A 19,837-nucleotide genomic window follows, 5' to 3' on the forward strand; every position below is an offset into this window, starting at 1 on the left:
AGAGCTGGACATCATATAGATTAAAATGATTGTTATGCTGACACTATTCTCACTCAAAGATAACTGCCAGACCTCCATATAGATTTAAATTATTGTTATGCTGACACTATTCTCACTCAAAGATAACTGCCAGACCTCCATATAGATTTAAATGATTCAGTGAGAATAGTGTAGCATAACAAAGATAACTGCCAGACCTCCATATAGATTTAAATGATTGAGTGAGAATAGTGTAGCATAACAAAGATAACTGTCAGACCTCCATATAGATTTAAATGATTCAGTGAGAATAGTGTAGCATAACAAAGATAACTGCCAGACCTCCATATAGATTTAAATGATTGAGTGAGAATAGTGTAGCATAACAAAGATAACTATCTAGGTATGTCAATAATAACAATAACAGTCTATGACAGTCCTCAAGGAGGAACAAAATTCAACTCCAGTTGAAGAACTGGGATGAACTACAAATCTCATAGTGGGGTAGGACACATGTTATAAAGATGGTTAAAGCTCCTAAACTGAATGACGGACACATGTTATAAAGATGGTTAAAGCTCCTAAACTGAACGACGGACACATGTTATAAAGATGGTTAAAGCTCCTAAACTGAATGACGGACACATGTTATAAAGATGGTTAAATCTCCTAAACTGAATGAAGGACACATGTTATAAAGATGGTTAAAGCTCCTAAACTGAATGAAGGACACATGTTATAAAGATGGTTACAGCTCCTAAACTGAATGACGGCCACATGTTATAAAGATGGTTAAAGCTCCTAAACTGAATGACGGACACATGTTATAAAGATGGTTACAGCTCCTAAACTGAATGACGGCCACATGTTATAAAGATGGTTAAAGCTCCTAAACTGAATGACGGCCACATGTTATAAAGATGGTTAATTAAAGCTCCTAAACTGAATGACGGACACATGTTATAAAGATGGTTAAAGCTCCTAAACTGAATGACGGACACATGTTATAAAGATGGTTAAAGCTCCTAAACTGAATGACGGACACATGTTACAAAGATGGTTAAAGCTCCTAAACTGAATGACGGACACATGTTATAAAGATGGTTAAAGCTCCTAAACTGAATGAAGGACACATGTTATAAAGATGGTTAAAGCTCCTAAACTGAATGACGGCCACATGTTATAAAGATGGTTAAAGCGCCTAAACTGAATGACAGACAGATGTTATTAAGATGGTTAAAGCTCCTAAACTGAATGAAGGCCACATGTTATAAAGATGGTTAAAGCTCCTAAACTGAATGAAGACCACATGTTATAAAGATGGTTAAAACTCCTAAACTGAATGAAGACCACATGTTATAAAGATGGTTAAAGCTCCTAAACTGAATGAAGGCCACATGTAATAAAGATGGTTAAAGCTCCTAAACTGAATGAAGACCACATGTTATAAAGATGGTTAAAGATCCTAAACTGAATGACGGACACATGTTATAAAGATGGTTAAAGCTGTCATGTCCTGATCAGTAAAAGGGGTTATTTGTCATTGTAGTATGGTCAGGGCGTGGCAGGGGGTGTTTGTTTGTGTGTTTTTTGTTTAGGTTCTATGTTTTCTATTTCTATGTTTTAGTCTAGTTTTCTATTTCTATGTTGGGTTTTTGGTAGGACCTCCAATTAGAGGCAGCTGGTTGTCGTTGTCTCTAATTGGAGGCCATATTTAGTTGTGTTAATTTCACTTGTGTTTTGTGGGTGGTTATTTTCTGTGCAGCCTGGGAGCCTTATGGAACTGGTTTTCGTCGTTTGTTTATTTTGTTTAAGTGTTTTCTTTAAATTAAGAAGATGAGCACTTTACCCGCTGTGCCTTGGTCAGTCCATTACGACGATTATGACAAAAGCTCCTAAACTGAATGCAAGACACATGTTGTAAAGATGGTTAAAGCTCCTAAACTGAATGACAGACACATGTTATAAAGATGGTTACAACTCCTAAACTGAATGACGGACACATGCTATAAAGATCGTTACAGCTCCTAAACTGAATGACGGACACATGTTATAAAGATGGTTAATATTAATGCATTATTTTACTAACTGTTGTCAAGTGTATGCCATGCATTTCTTATAATTGACTTATTCCCGCAATTTTAGCAGGTTGAATAGTATTTTTTTTATAAAGATGGTTAAAGCTCGTAAACTGGAGTAGACCACATGTTATAAAGATTACATGTCACACATCTACCAAAACCACACAGAGCTTTTAAGAGACAACTTAGATGAGAATTGCCCTCATGATGAATTTGAGACTGGGACTGATCCCATTGAAGATGACATGAGTGATGTAGAGAGTCTGCCAGAGGCTGAATATGTTCAAGCCACAGAGATCAACACTGAGCAGCTAATTGAAGGTCACTAAAACAATATATTTTTATTTAGAAAATCAGGAAAGAACACTGCATCCCTGTTTTCCCTGGTTTCACTGCATCCCTGGTCAACAGCCTTGGTTTCTCTAATGACTGCCTTGCCTGGTTCACCAACTACTTCTCTGATAGAGTTCAGTGTGTCAAATCGGAGGGCCTGTTGTCCGGACCTCTGGCAGTCTCTATGGGGGTGCAACAGGGTTCAATTCTCGGGCCGACTCTCTTCTCTGTATACATCAATGATGTCGCTCTTGCTGCTGGTGATTTTCTGATCCACCTCCACACAGACGACACCATTCTGTATACATCTGGCCCTTCTTTGGACACTGTGTTAACTAACCTCCAGACGAGCTTCAATGCCATACAACTCTCCTTCCGTGGCCTCCAGCTGCTCTTAAATGCAAGTAAAACTAAATGCATGCTCTTCAACCGATCGCTGCACGCACCGTCCCGCCTGTCCAGCATCACTACTCTGGATGGTTCTGACTTAGAATATGTGGATATCTACAAATACCTAGGTGTCTGGTTAGACTGTAAACTTTCCTTCCAGAGTCACATTAAGCATCTCCAATCCAAAATTAAATCTAGAATCGGCTTCCTATTTCGCAACAAAGCATCCTTCACTCATGCCGCCAAACATACCCCCGTAAAACTGACCATCCTACCGATCCTCGACTTCGGCAATGTCATTTACAAAATAGCCTCCAGCACCCTACTCAACAAATTGGATGCAGTCAATCACAGTGCCATCCGTTTTGTCACCAAAGCCCCATATACTACCCACCACTGCGACCTGTACGCTCTCGTTGGCTGGCCCTTGCTTCATACTCGTCGCCAATCCCACTGGCTCCAGGTCATTTACAAGTCTCTGCTAGGTAAAGCCCTGCGTTATCTCAGCTCACTGGTCACCATAGCTGCACCCACCTGTAGCACGCGCTCCAGCAGGTATATCTCACTGGTCACCATAGCAGCACCCACCCGTAGCACGCGCTCCAGCAGGTATATCTCACTGGTCACCCTCAAAGCCAATTCTTCCTTTGGCCGCCTTTCCTTCCAGTTCTCTGCTGCCAATGACTGGAACGAACTGCAAAAATCACTGAAGCTGGAGACTCATATCTCCCTCACTAGCTTTAAGCACCAGCTGTCAGAGCAGCTCACAGATCACTGCACCTGTACATAACCCATCTGTAAATAGCCCATCCAATCTACCTCATCCCCATACTGTATTTACTTACTTATCTTTCTCCTTTGCACCCCAGTATATCTACTTGCACATTCATCTTCTGCACATTTACCATTCCAGTGTTTAATTGCTATTTTGTAATTACTTCACCCCCATGGCCTATTTATTGCCTTACCTCCCTTATCCTACCTCATTTGCAGATACTGTATATAGACTTCTCCTACTGTATTATTGACTGTATGTTTGTTTATTCCATGTGTAACTCTGTGTTGTTGTATGTGTCGAACTGCTTTGCTTTATCTTGGCCAGGTCACAGTTGCAAATGAGAACTTGTTCTCAACTTGCCTACGTGGTTAAATAAAGGTGAAATAAAATAAATAAAATAAAGAATCCCAGCTACGGTACAGAATAACATTGTTGAGGACTTCAGAACCATTGTTGATGCATTATGACCCACTACAGTGATCCCCTCAGGTTCCATCTGACAAATAAGCAAATAAATGTGGTTGAACATAACAATCTCAGGGACTTGCTGAACAACTCTGCAGTATTTGAGGAATGCATTAGATGGATCAGCTCTGAGTGGATGCTGGAGCATTACTGTGTGAAAGAATTGGGCACGGTCAGGACAACTGAAGTACCCCTGAGCAACAAAGAAGGTTATAAAACAAGGTCATTTCAATACAGCTACATAGCCCCCAGACTATATGAATATAAAGACATGAGACAAAACAATGGACCTGTTGAATGGAATAAGTTATAAGACCTCTTCATTCAAATCAAATCAAATCCAATGTATTTATATAGCCCTTCTTACATCAGCTGATATCTCAAAGTGCTTTACAGAAACCCAGCCTAAAACCCCAAACAGCAAGCAATGCAGGTGTAGAAGCACGGTGGCTATGATAAACTCCCTAGAAAGGCCAAAACCTAGGAAGAAACCTAGAGAGGAACCAGGCTATGAGGGGTGGCCAGTCCTCTTCTGGCTGTGCCAGGTGGAGATTATAACAGAACATGGCCAAGATGTTCAAATGTTCATAAATGACCAGCATGGTCAAATAATGATAATCATAGTAGTTGTCGAGGGTGCAACAAGTCAGCAACTCAATAGTAAGTGTCAGTTGGCTTTTTCATAGCCGATCTTTGAGAGTATCTCTACCGCTCCTGCTGTCTCTAGAGAGTTGAAAACAGCAGGTCTGGGACAGGTAGCACGTCCGGTGAACAGGTCAGGGTTCCATAGCCGCAGGCAGAACAGTCGAAACTGGAGCAGCAGCACGGCCAGGTGGACTGGGGACAGCAAGGAGTCATCATGCCAGGTAGTCCTGAGGCATGGTCCTAGGGCTCAGGTCCTCCGAGAGAGAGAAAGAAAGAAAGAGAGAATTAGAGAGAGCATATTTAAATTCACACAGGACACCGGATAAGACAAGAGAAATACTCCAGATGTAACAGACTGACCCTAGCCCCCCAACACATAAACTACTGCAGCATAAATACTGGAGGCTGAGACAGGAGGGGTCAGGAGACACTGTGGCCCATCAGACTAAAAGTCAGTATTTTTCTGAACTCATAAAATCCTTGATACAATCTGATGGGATGGATGTTCAACCACATTAAAATCACCATAAGGTCTATATAGTACCTTTAAATTAAGACCTCACAGATCAGTTCATGGAAAAGCAGTTCAATGAGTGATACTAATTGATTCTTAAAGAATATAACTTCTAAATCATGAACCTCATCTTGAGGAGTCACTTGTGACAGTATTCATAAGAGTAGGAGAGCTGATCTAGGATCAGTTTAGCCTTGTAGATCATAATGAATCAGATTATATGGAGAGGGGGACCTGATCCTAGATCATAATGAATCAGATTACATGGAGAGGAGGGACCTGATCCTAGATCATAATGAATCAGATTACATGGAGAGGAGGGTCCTGATCCTAGATTATAATGAATCAGATGACATGGAGGAGGACATGATCCTAGATCATAATTAATCAGATTACATGGAGAAGAGGACCTGATCCATGAACATAATGATTCAGATTACATGGAGAGGAGGACCTGATCCTAGATCATAATGAATCAGATTACATGGAGAGGAGGGACCTGATCCTAGATCATAATGAATCAGATTACATGGAGAGGGGGACCTGATCCTAGATCATAATGAATCAGATTACACGGAGAGGGGGGGCCTGATCCTAGATCATAATGAATCAGATTACATGGAGAGGGGGACCTGATCCTAGATTAAATGAATCAGATTACATGGAGAGGGGGACCTGATCCTAGATCATAATGAATCAGATTACACAGAGAGGGGGGACCTGATCCTAGATCATAATGAATCAGATTACATGGAGAGGGGGGGCCTGATCCTAGATCAGCACTCCTCCTCTGAGACACTTCCCAGGAGTCACCAGGACCAATAAACTAAACACCGTTGTAACGTGAAGTCTAGTTACAGCAGGTGTTTACTGCCATCTAGTGGAACATGCCAATAAAACGTTTTATTATCAGCGTGGAGAGATGCCTGAATGAAACAGAAAGTAAAGTTGTTATTTTGTACAGGATCCATTTTGAAACGACAGAGCTGAAAACACTATATGGAGAGAACTAAAAAATAAAGTAAGTATTTCTAAGTATTTCTGAACAATAATCTATTCTAAAGGACAGAGTATGTGAATGAATAACTGGAATGATATATAACTAGTTAATACAACAACTACGTGAACTGAGTTGCTGACAGACAGCAGTTTTCAAAGTGGAAACTAATCAGTAGGCCTACATGTTGTAAGGTAGACTATTTAGATTGTCATTAAAGTAAGCCTGTAACTTTAGTTTATTGTTGTTGTAGCCTTGTGTTATTATGCAACCATTAATGTCCATGTTGAGTTAATTCAATTGGAAGTTATCAGGTGTGACCATGGTAACAGTTCTATCTCAATGGCTGATCAGATGTTAGAATGCATTAGATTGAAGGTAACAGTTCTATCTCAATGGCTGATCAGATGTTAGAATGCATTAGATTGAAGGTAACAGTTCTATCTCAATGGCTGATCAGATGTTAGAATGCATTAGATTGAAGGTAACAGTTCTATCTCAATGGCTGATCAGATGTTAGAATGAATTAGATTGAAGGTAACAGTTCTGTCTCAATGGCTGATCAGATGTTAGAATACATTAGATTGAAGGTAACAGTCAGATCAGGTTACAGGTAATAAAACACTGGCTGTTGTTGACAAGCATCGACCTGTTCAGTTCATTACCATAGTATTAATATTAGATTCATAGACCTGTTCAGTTCATTACCATAGTATTAATTTTAGATTCATAGACCTGTTCAGTTTATTACCATAGTATTAATATTAGATTCATAGATCTGTTCAGTGCATTACCATAGTATTAATATTAGATTCATAAACCTGTTCAGTTCATTACCATAGGATTAATATTAGATTCATAGACCTGTTCAGTTCATTACCATAGTATTAATATTAGATTCATAGACCTGTTCAGTTCATTACCATAGTATTAATATTAGATTCATAGACCTGTTCAGTTCATTACCATAGTATTAATATTAGATTCATAGACCTGTTCAGTTCATTACCATAGTATTAATATTAGATGCATAGACCTGTTCAGTTCATTACCATAGTATTAATATTAGATTCATAGACCTGTTCAGTTCATTACCATAGTATTAATATTAGATTCATAGACCTGTTCAGTTCATTACCATAGTATTAATATTAGATTCATAGACCTGTTCAGTTCATTACCATAGTATTAATATTAGATTCATAGACCTGTTCAGTTCATTACCATAGTATTAATATTAGATTAATTGATTGAAATTATGACCCCATCCTCAGTAGCCTATTGCAGCAGGCTACTGGGCAACAGAAGCACTTCTTACCTCAAAATCACCTTGCTATTCATGTTAAATAAATGAATCTGTCAATTTGAATTAAGCAAGCTGCTAAATCATTCAGCTTACATCTTGCCTACTTCTTGCCCAGACTACTGTAGGCTATCTGAAATAACATGTAGGCCCATCAGGGGCACACTTTTTGGCCTAGTTTTCAGGTTTTGAGTAGTCATTGGGCAACAAAAAGTAATTAAATCACCTGACTGTTTGGATTTGTCTGTTAGTACATTTTTTATTTCTAAGAGATAATGAATGAATAATGAATAAAAGAGAACAATTGACCTTCAATAATTAGTTGTCACTGTGTTAACCACAACCAACATGTTGGATCTCTGTTTAGTTGTCACTGTGTTAACCACAACCAACATGTTGGATCTCTGTTTAGGGGTCAGTGCTCTAAAATGAGTCTCTCTGAGGAGAGAGAGGAGGGGGGTCCTGTCTCTAAAATGAGTCTCTCTGGGGAGAGAGAGGAGGGGGGTCCTGTCTCTAAAATGAGTCTCTCTGGGGAGAGAGAGGAGGGGGGTCCTGTCTCTAAAATGAGTCTCTCTGGGGAGAGAGATGAGGGGGTCCCTGCCACTAAAATGAGTCTCTCTGGGGAGAGAGAGGAGGGGGGCCCTGCCTCTAAAATGAGTATCTCTGAGGGACGTGACACCAAAACTAAGAGGTGAGCTGACAATATTGTTTAAGAATTTATACACCAAAACGATATACAAAGAAAATTCACATTTGTCTTTTTTCATCAGACATGATTGCTTATTGGTACCTTCAATAGTTCTGTACCAGATTGTAGATGTGTATGAAAATGTTAGTTTTTTTGCAAAATGCTATTTATCCGTTGTTTAGCTGGAATGGAATGTTTGTATCCTTTATACTTGACTGTGATATGTGGTTGTCTCACCTAGCTACCTCAAGATTAATTAAATCAAATCAAATGTTACTGGTCACATACACATGTTTAGCAGATGTTAATGCGGCTGTAGCGAAATGCTTGTGTTCCTAGCTCCAACAGTGCAGTAATATCTAACCATTCAAAAAAAAATACACACGAATCCAAAAGTAAAATAATGGATTTAAGAAATATATAAATATTTGGATGAGCAATGTTGGAGTGGCATTGACTAAAATACAGTAGAATAGAACACAGTATATACATATGAAATGAGTAAAGCAGTATTTAAACATTATTAACCTGTTGGGGCTAGGGGGCAGTATTTTCACGGCTGGATAAAAAAACGTACCCGATTTAATCTGGTTACTAATCCTACCCAGTAACTAGAATATGCATATACTTATTATATATGGATAGAAAACACCCTAAAGTTTCTAAAACTGTTTGAATGGTGTCTGTGAGTATAACAGAACTCATTTGGCAGGCAAAACCCTGAGACATTTTCTGACAGGAAGTGGATACCTGATGTGTTGAATTACCTTTAAGCCTATGCCATTGAAACACACAGGGGTTGATTAATGTTTTGGCACTTCCTATTGCTTCCACTAGATGTCACCAGCCTTTACAAAATGTTTTGAGTCTTTTACTGTGAGATCTGACCGAACAAGTGCCATGGAACGGTGATGGCCGATTAGACTCTGGCGCGCGAGTTCATGTTGGGTACCCTCGTTCCAATACGTTATAAAAGAGAATGCATTCGTCCACCTTGAATATTATTCATGTTCTGGTTAAAAAAGGCCCTAATGATTTATGCTATACAACGTTTGACATGTTTGAACGAACGTAAATATATTTTTTCCCCTCGTTCATGAAGTGAAGTCCGGCGGGCTTAGATCATGTGCTAATAAGACGGAGATTTTTGGACATAAATGATGAGCTTTTTTGAACAAAACTACATTCGTTATGGACCTGTGATACCTGGAAGTGACATCTGATGAAGAGAATCAAAGGTAATGGATTATTTCCATAGTATTTTCGATTTTAGATCTCCCCAACATGGCGGCTAGTCTGTATCGCAACGCGTATTTTTCTGGGCGCAGTGCTCAGATTATTGCAAAGTGTGATTTCCCAGTAAGGTTATTTTTAAATCTGGCAAGTTGATTGCGTTCAAGAGATGTAAATCTATAATTCTTTAAATGACAATATAATATTTTACCAATGTTTTCTAATTTTAATTATTTAATTTGTGGTGCTGACTTGACTGCCGGTTATTGGAGGGAAACGATTTCCTCAACATCAATGCCATAGTAAAACGCTGTTTTTGGATATAAATATGAACTTGATAGAACTAAAAATGCATGCATTGTCTAACATAATGTCCTAGGAGTGTCATCTGATGGAGATTGTAAAAGGTTAGTGCATCATTTTAGCTGGTTTTATGGTTTTGGTGACCCTGTCTTTGAATTGACAAAACATTACACACAGCTATTGTCAATGTACTCTCCTAACATAATCTAACTTTATGCTTTCGCCGTAAAACCTTTTTGAAATCGTAAAACGTGGTTAGATTAAGGAGATGTTTATCTTTCAAAGGGTGTAAGATAGTTGTATGTTTGAAAAATTTGAATTTTGACATTTATTTGGTTTCAAATTTGCCGCTCTTGAAATGCACCTGCTGTTGATGGAGTGCACCACGGGGGGGACGCTAGCGTCCCACCTAGCCCATAGAGGTTAAAGTGACTAGTGTTCCATTATTAAAGTGGCCAGTGATTCCCTGTCTATGTATTTAGGGCAGAAGCTTCTAAGGTGCAGGGTTGAGTAACTGGGTGGTAGCCGGCTAGTGATGGCTATTTAACAGTCTGAGGGCCTTGAGATAGAGGCTGTTTTTCAGTCTCTCATTCCCAGCTTTGATGTACCTGTACTGACCTCGCCTTCTGGATGATACCGGGGGAACAGGCAGTGGCTTGGGTGGATGTAGTCCTTGATTTTCTTTTTGGCCTTCCTGTGACATCGGGTGGTGTAGGTGTCCTGGAGGGCAGGCAATATGCCCCCGGTGATGCGTTGGACAGATCACACCACCCTCTGGAGAGCCCTGCGGTTGTGGGCGGTGCAGTTGCCGTACCAGACGGTGATACAGCCCAACAGGATGCTCTCAATTGTGCATCTGTAAAAGTTTGTGAGGGTTTTAGGGGCCAAGCCAAATTTCTTCAGCCTCCTGAAGTTGAAGAGGCGCTGTTGCATCTTCTTCACCACACTCCGTGTGGGTGGACCATTTCAGATCGTCAGTGATGTGTACGCCGAGGAACTTGAAGCTTTCCACATTCTCCACTGCGGTCCCGTCAATGTGGATAGGAGGTGATCCCTCTGTGGATAGGGGGTGCTCCCTCATTCCACGATCAGCTCCTTCGTTTTGTTGACATTGAGGTTGAGGTTATTTCCCCGGCACAACTCCGCCAGTGCCCTCACCTCCTCTCGTCATTGTTGGTAATCAGGCCTACTATGGTTGTCGTCTGCAAACTTGATGATTGAGTTGGAGGCGTGTGTGGCCACGCAATCATGGGTGAACAGGGAGTACAGGAGGGGACTGAGCATGCAGACTTGTGATGACCCAGTGTTGAGGATCAGTGAAGTGGAGGTGTTGTTTCCTACCTTCACCACCTGTTGGCGGCCCGTCAGGAAGTCCAGGACCCACTTGTACAGGGCTGGGTTCAGACTGAATGCTGAGCTATAGTCAATGATCAGCATTCTTACATAGGTATTCATCTTGTACAGGTTTGATAGGGCAGTCTGCAGTGCAGTGGCGATTGCATTGTCTGTGGGGGCAGAAATGTATTGGGGCGGTAATCAAATTGGAATGGATCTAGGGCAGGGTTCTTCTACTGACGTTCTGCCTGTTTGATTGCCTTACGGAAGGAATAACTACACTGTTTGTATTCAACCATATTCCCAGTCACCTTGCCACGGTTAAATGCGGTGTTTCACGCCTTCAGTTTAGCGCGAATGCGGCCCTCTATCCACGGTTTCTGGTTTAGGTAGGTTTTGATAGTCACAGTGGGAACAACATCCCCTATACTTCCTGATGAACTCAGTCACCGTGTCCGTGTCAACATCAATGTATATACAGACATTTACAGATGCCATATCTTAATTTGAACCAGTTTCTCACAGCAGGAAAAGAATTGCAAATGTGCATTTTTATGTGGATTATAATTAAGAGACATTTTTTGTAGTGGCTGATCCTTTTTTCATTAGCGTTGACATTTTGAAGTGTATATTACCCACTTTAGAATCCTTTTGTAAAGCCTTGTAGTGGTTAAATAATTTCTTTAAACAATAAAATCTAATTTACCAACATTTCTGAAAATGAATATACAGCGTTTTGTAATAAAACTCTTCTTATGTTTCCCCATCTGAGCTCAGAGTAGATGAGCAATCAAATGTTTTCTTCTGTTGTGTTGAAGCCCAATCAAGCAGAAGAGACCAGCCTCCCCTGTTCCCAGCTGTGTGTCCATGAAGAGTGACCAGTCTATGGGTCTACCTATACAGTTTAGAGAGGGAGACTTTTCTACTGAACAAAGGTAAGAAGAACTCATGGGTCATGGTCAGTGAGTTAAACAACACTTCCTCTAGTCATTTCTCCTCTCCCATTTTCCCATTTATTTTTGTTGTATTCATAATCCATAGGCTAATCCTTTTTTTACATTTTCATAGTCCTTAAACAATATTAAACAAACACAACATTCCCTCCCTGTGTGTGCACTCTCCATATTCAGTGGTGCTCATATGCATGTCCTGAGGAAAATGAACCAGAAGGAGCTTGCTGACACACTGGAGAAAAGTAAGATCTGTCTGCCTCATGTTGAATGTTGTTTTATAACCTTTAAAAGCTGTAGCTAAAGTACAGCTAAAGTAGCTGTGTAACTCAATGATATTGTAGCAGCCTTAACACAACACCTAGTGACCTCATCAAGTAGCAGCAGGGATGTGTTGTGGTGATTAATTTAGAGAGAGAGAGAGAGAGAGAGAGAGACAACATTAATAATAACATCAACAATACCAATAATAATATAATCAGTCTCACCAGTCTGTAATGCATTATGAAAACATTTACACGTTTATACAGTCAGTTAAGAGAAGAAATTATTATAATTTAAAACTTTATAACAGTCCTACAATACTGTATGCATTAAAACAGGAGTAATATTAATATCCTCTTTGTTATTTCTAGATTCAGGTGATCCTGCTGTGATTTGCCAACGTGAACTCAAATCTAATCTAAAGAAGAAGTTTCAATGTGTATTTGAGGGGATCGCTGAACAAGGAAACCCAACACTTCTCAATAAGATCTACACAGAGCTCTACATCACAGAGGGTGGAACAGGAGAGGTCAATAATGAACATGAGCTGAGACAGATTGAGACAACAACCAGGAAACAAGCAAGACCAGAGACTATAATCAAATGTAACGACATGTTCAAACCCATAACTGGACAAGACAAACTTATCAGAACTGTGCTGACAAAGGGAGTCGCTGGCATTGGAAAAACAGTCTCTGTGCAGAAGTTCATTCTGGACTGGGCTGAAGGAAAAGCAAATCAGGATATCCAATTTGTATTTTCATTCCCTTTTAGGGAGCTGAATTTGATGAAAGAGTACAAAAACACTTTCATTGAACTTCTTAATCACTTCTCAATGGAAAGCAAAGAATCAAGAATCTCCAACTACGACAAGTACAAAGTTCTGTTCATCTTTGATGGTCTGGATGAGTGCCGACTGCCCCTAGACTTCCAGAAGACTGTGACGTCACAGAGTCAACCTCAGTGGATGTTCTGCTGACAAATCTCATCAAGGGAAATCTGCTTCCCTCTGCTCTCCTCTGGATAACTACCCGACCTGCAGCAGCCAATAAGATCCCTTCAGGGTGTGTTGACCAGGTGACAGAGGTACGAGGGTTCAATGACCCCAGAAGGAGGAGTACTTCAGGAAGAGATTCAGTGATGAGGACCTGGCCAGCAGAATCATCTCACACATAAAGAAATCAAGGAGCCTCCACATCATGTGCCACATTCCAGTCTTCTGTTGGATTTCTGCAATAGTCCTTGAACACATGCTGAAACATAAGAGAGAAGAGATGCCCAAGACTCTGACTGAGATGTACACACACCTTGTGGTGTTTCATACCAAACAGAAGAATGAAAAGTATCTTGGGAAAGAAGAGACAGGTCCACACTGGAATGAAGAGAGCATTCTGTCACTGGGAAAACTGGATTTTCAACATCTTGTGAAGGGCGATCTGATTTTCTATGAAGAAGACCTGAAAGAGGCTGGCATTGATGTCAATGAAGCCTCAGTGTACTCAGGATTGTGCACACAGCTCTTTAAAGAGGAATGTGGGCTGTACCAGGACAAGGTGTACTGCTTTGTTCATCTGAGCATTCAGGAGTTTCTGGCTGCTGTATATGTGTTCCTCTCATTCATCAAAAACAATGAGAATCTAATGGCCGAACCGCAAGTTTATGAAGTTACTGTCTACAAGAGTGCTGTGGATAAAGCCTTACAAAGTGAGACAGGAAACCTGGACCTTTTCCTCCGCTTCCTTCTGGGCCTCTCACTGGAGTCCAATCAGAAGAACTTACGAGGTCTTCTGACAAAGACAAGAAGCAGCTCACAGAGCCATGAAGAAACAGTCAAGTACATCAAGAAGAAAATCAGGGAGAATCCCTCTCCAGAGAGGTGCATCAATCTGTTCCACTGTCTGAATGAACTGAATGACCATTCTCTGGTGAAGGAGATCCAAAGCTACCTGAGATCAGGAAGTCTCTCTAGAGCCAACCTGTCACCTGCACAGTGGTCAGCTCTGGTCTTTGTGTTGCTGACTTCAGAAAAGGAGCTGGATGTGTTTGACCTGAAGAAATACTCCAGATCAGAGGAAGGTCTTCTGAGGCTGCTGCCAGTGGTCAAAGCCTACAGAATTGTTCTGTGAGTAAATACAATGACATATACAAACTAATCATCAGGAAGAAATGTTCAGTTTAGAGAAATGTATATATGTATTATAATACTAATATAATATTATATTAAAACAAATATTGAATCAATGCATTGATTTTCACATTAGTATAACATTTTTACCATACAATTCTAGGAGACGGAAGATGAATCTATATTTTGTTTGGGAGAATTAACCAAATGCATCTGAAATTGTGTGTGTTTGTGAAATCATGATTATCTCTTTGTCAGGCTGTCAGGCTGTGGAGTCACAGAGGAAGGCTGTGCTTCTCTGGTCTCAGCTATGAGGTCAAACACCTCACAACTGAGAGAGCTGGATCTGAGTAACAATGACCTGAAGGATTCAGGAGTGAAGCTGCTCTCTGCTGGACTGGGGAATCCCTACTGTAAACTGGAGACTCTGAGGTCAGTATTCCTGTAGTTGGTCAACAAGTGATAACTGTTCACCAGATCCACATGTGTTTACCAGGCACACATTGTCCACACCATATGTGTTTGGACAGAGAAGCTTACAGTTTTAAATTTGGTGCTATGCTCCAGCATGTTGGATTTGAGATAGAATGTTTCATACTAGGTGACAGTATAGAATGTCACCTATTATTTAAGGTTAATGGTGAGAGGTTAGTATGTTTTGTTGTGGCCTCTGTAACTCTCTCACTTAATATTATTCATGATTCATTCATGATCTTTCTCAATCATGGCAGTCACAGGCTTGATGTTGTCATTGCGTTCAAAGAATATGGGACCAAATACTATACTTTTGACTACTTTAATACACTTTAAGTGAATTGGTCAGAATACTTATGACTTCTTCAAATAGGGGGACTAGATACATAAAGTGATTTTGTTTTTCAAATGGTGAAACAGATATGTATTAAAATATCCTCAAATAAAAGGTAACATTATATACTGTCAACTTATATGACACATTTGATCTGAAATCCAAAATGTTGGCGTATAGAGACCCATTTAAAATGTTAGCTTCACTGTCAAAATAGATATGGTGTGGACTGTTTACTCAATACAATCTAAATCTGATACCTCAATGTCTGTCTTTTGACTGATACTGCTTTTATACTGATCTGGTCAGTCTACTCAAATATTTGTACTATACATTTTTTTCTCTACAAGTAATATTATGATAATTTATAATAATGATTAATTCCTTCATTTATGAATAGATATGGCATGTTTCAGGACACTGATATATCTGAATATGTTGAAAAATATATACTGCCACCATTTTCACCACCAGAGAATAGCAGTGTGATTTTAACATGATTTTACTTTTTGCAGGCTGTCAGGCTGTCTAGTCACAGAGGAAGGCTGTGCTACTCTGGTCTCAGCTCTGAGATCAAAACCCTCACACCTGAGAGAGCTGGATCTGAGTAATAATGACCTGAAGGATTCAGGAGTGAAGCTGCTCTCTGCTGGACTGGGGAATCCCCACTGTAAACTGGAGACTCTGAGGTCAGTATTCCTGTAGTTGGTCAACAAGTGATAACTGTTCACCAGATCCACATGTGTTTACCAGACAAACATAGTCCACACCATATGTGTTTGGACAGTGAAGCTTACAGTTTTACATTTGGTGCTATGCTCCAGCATTTTGAATTTGAGATAGAATGTTTAATATTAGGTGACAGTATAGAATGTCACCTTTAATTTGAGGTTAATGGTGAGAGGTTAGTATGTTTTGTTGTAGCCTCTGTTATTGGTAATGGTGAGAGGTTAGCATGTTTTGTTGTAGCCTCTGTTATTCGTAATGGTGAGAGGTTAGCATGTTTTGTTGTAGCCTCTGTTATTGGTAATGGTGAGAGGTTAGCATGTTTTGTTGTAGCCTCTGTTATTCGTAATGGTGAGAGGTTAGCATGTTTTGTTGTAGTCTCTGTTATTGGTAATGGTGAGGGGTTAGCATGTTTTGTTGTAGCCTCTGTTATTGGTAATGGTGAGGGGTTAGCATGTTTTGTTGTAGCCTCTGTTATTGGTAATGGTGAGAGGTTAGCATGTTTTGTTGTAGCCTCTGTTATTGGTAATGGGGAGAGGTTAACATGTTTTGTTGTAGCCTCTGTTATTGGTAATGGTGAGAGGTTAGCATGTTTTGTTGTAGCCTCTGTTATTGGTAATGGTGAGATGTTGTAAGGACACTGATATATCTGAATATGTTGAAAAATATATACTGCCACCATTTTCACCACCAGAGAATAGCAGTGTGATTTTAACATGATTTTGGTCTCAGCTCTGAGATCAAACCCCTCACACCTGAGTGAGCTGGACCTGAGCTACAATCACCCAGGAGACTCAGGAGTCAGACTGCTCTCTGCTGGACTGGAGGATCCACAATGCAGACTGGAGAAACTCAAGTATGTAGAGGGTTTATGTCAATGTTCATATCAGACATGTTTGACTTATCAGGCTAGTTAAGACAAACATTCTTACCACCACTTGGACAAAGTTATATGCTGACTGTGTGTGTGTGTGTGTGTGTGTGTGTGTGTGTGTGTGTGTGTGTGTGTGTGTGTGTGTGTGTGTGTGTGTGTGTGTGTGTGTGTGTGTGTGTGTGTGTGTGTGTGTGTGTGTGTGTGTGTGTGTGTGTGTGTCCCTCAATGACTGTCTGTTCTTCTGCTTACCGCTACAGTGTGGAACATGGTGGAGAGAGCACAATGAAACCTGGGCTTAGAAAATGTGAGTGTTGACTGATGTGAAGAATATAACTAAGAATAAGTCTTAATTCAAGTTAAGTCAAAGTCAAAGACAACCATCATTACTGACTTGGTCATATTAAATATCAGCTGTACTTCTACAGAAGCAGAAATCAGGGACACCAATGTTTACAAACAGTTGCTTTGACAATGTGTGTGTGTGTGGTGCGTTCATGTTAAATTAGAAATGTGTGTTTGTGTTCATGCATGCATACAGGTGTGTGTGTGTAATTAATGGGAATAAGTGTGTTTTATATTACCATACAGTATAACATATGATCATTCAACAAGTCTCAAGTTACAAGTCTTCTTTTGATACCTAGAAACATCTACATTAAAAGAATTTGTGAAAAGTGAGTTAACATTCTGTCACGATCGTCGTATATACTGGACCAAGGTGCAGTGGGTTGAGTGCTCATTTTAACGTTGTATTTAAATAAACACGAACACTTCACAAAACCAAGAAAAACAAACGCGCGACAAACCGTCTTGCAGGCTATACACACCTATGCAGAAACAAGAAACAATTACCCACAATTCCCCATACAAAAACACCCCTATACATAGGACCTTCAATCAGAGGCAACGAGGAACAGCTGCCTCCAATTGAAGGTCAAATCAAGAAACTGAACATAGAACTAAAGAAACTAGACTAGACCATAGAAATACATAACATAGACAATACCCCCAAAACCCCGGAACACTCTAACCAAACAACCCTCTACATAAACACATAATCTAATAAACACCGAAACACGCTAAACAAATACCCCCTTTACTGGTCAGGACGTGACACATTCTAATGTGAATGATGATGATTTCTAATATTGTGTCTGGTTTCATCCATCAGATGTCTGTGATCTCACACTGGACCTAAACACAGTAAACCGACACCTCTCTCTGTCTGAGGAGAACAGAAAGGTGACATGGAGGATAGAGGAGCAGCCGTATCCTGATCACCCAGAGAGATTTGAGGACTGTGGACAGGTGCTGTGTAGAGAGGGTCTGACTGGGCGCTGTTACTGGGAGGTAGAGTGGAGTGGGAGAGAGGCTGGAATAGGAGTGACATATAAAGGAATCAACAGGAGAGGAGGGTGTGATGACTGCTGTCTTGGATACAATGACAAGTCCTGGAGTCTGGACTGCTCTGACAACCGTTACACTGTCTGGCACAATAATAATGCCACTACCATATACGTCCCCTCCTCCAGCTCCCACAGAGTAGGAGTGTATCTGGACTGGCCAGCCGGCACTCTGTCCTTCTATAGAGCCTCCTCTGACACACTGACCCACCTGATCACATTCACCTCCACATTCACTGAGCCCCTCTATCCAGGGTTTAGGCTTTGGGAAGACTACTTTGGGGTTTGGGGTGACGTCTCCGTGTCCCTGTGAAAAATACCTTAACCACACACACACACCCACACACACTGGACACACACACTGGACACAGACACTGACACACACACACACGCTGGACATACACACACACTGGACACTCACACACATTCTGAACACACACATGCACTGGACTCACACATGCACTGGACACACACACACACACTGGACACACACACACACACACACACACTGGACACACACGCATTGTCTGTATAGTTTCTTTGGCCTTTTCCCCCAGCATTGTCCCAGCCATATCCGCGGCAGATTTAAGTCCTCCACAATAGTATGGGGCTTGCCTGTCCTATCCTCTCTGTAGCTCACCATATAAGATGCTTCTAGGCCCTTCTTATTAATGGTATTTGTTGCTTTTATGCATGTCTTACTACTCAAAAGTCGTCTTAATTCTCGTTAAAAAAACGAGAATTTTGTGGCTTATTTTTCAAATTGGCATGTTTTGTTTGCACAAGTGTGAAGGTTTCCTTGAGTCGTGAGATAGTTATTTAGCACATATAACACACTGTGGCTAAAGAAAGGCACTACTCACAATATAAGTGAACCCCAAATCAATGTAGTTCTCATCATATTTGCACCTCTTCGAAGGTCCAACGTCCCTGTCTGTTGTTCGGTGCTTTCCCGGGTAAGGGGGCAGTAGCTCTTCAGCTGCATCAGATTCACAACTGTCAGTGTCCATGCTGGTGTCCATGCTAGCTGGGCTAACATTGGATGTGCTCGTGGAAGCAGAACAACTTGTGTCGTCGACAGGTGCAGGTGTAGTACTGCTGGTAGTAGCAGTACTACCAGTAGAGCTGGTATGTTTGTCTATGGACGCGGGCCTTACTTTTTTTAACCATTTATCAATTTTTTTGCAAATGGAATGAGCACCAGCTACGTTTGGCTACATACTGACCGTTAGTGGAATTCCCGCGAGACAGTAACGGTTATTGTGATTGGATCTATAAAGAAATTACTAGGGTACATGTATTTGAAATTGTGTTGTTATTTCGCTGAACAATAGATGGTTAAATTGTATATTTGGCAGTGAAGTGAGGATACTCAGGTGAGAATAAATCTCACTGAAATGTATAGCCATGTTGGAAAATATAAATGGACTGTTTGAAAATGTGAATAAAATAAAAAAAATAAAAAATGATATATATATATATTTTATTTGGCGTACCCCCGACGGCATTCCCCAGTTTGTGAATACCTGATGTAGATCATATTCTATGTTGTTTCATTAGTTAAAACCTGAATTTCAAGAAGGGATCCAGCCTAAACCACTAGAAATTAGCATTTTAAAGCTGATATTATTTTATTTTTAGCA

General features: G+C 40.4%; 2 protein-coding genes across 2 annotated transcripts; both read left to right on the top strand.

Moving 5' to 3' along the window:
• Positions 1–12,114: 12,114 nt before the first annotated feature.
• Positions 12,115–14,384, top strand: LOC145876898 (NLR family CARD domain-containing protein 3-like). Its single transcript, XM_082972243.1, has 2 exons — positions 12,115–12,239; positions 12,630–14,384. Exon 2 carries the CDS (start codon positions 13,458–13,460, stop codon positions 14,382–14,384), a length of 927 nt encoding a protein of 308 aa, XP_082828369.1. The 5' UTR covers positions 12,115–12,239; positions 12,630–13,457.
• A 2,265-nt stretch (positions 14,385–16,649) lies between these two features.
• On the top strand, positions 16,650–19,609 carry LOC123743543 (stonustoxin subunit beta-like). The gene is made up of 2 exons (XM_082972276.1): positions 16,650–17,095; positions 17,963–19,609. The coding sequence occupies exons 1-2, from the start codon at positions 16,870–16,872 to the stop codon at positions 18,505–18,507; spliced, it is 771 nt and encodes a 256-aa protein (XP_082828402.1). The 5' UTR covers positions 16,650–16,869; the 3' UTR covers positions 18,508–19,609.
• Positions 19,610–19,837: the final 228 nt, after the last annotated feature.

Source organism: Salmo salar, unplaced genomic scaffold (genome assembly GCF_965601325.2).
Source record: "Salmo salar unplaced genomic scaffold, fSalSal1 ptg000619l, whole genome shotgun sequence".
Lineage (NCBI taxonomy): Eukaryota > Metazoa > Chordata > Actinopteri > Salmoniformes > Salmonidae > Salmo > Salmo salar.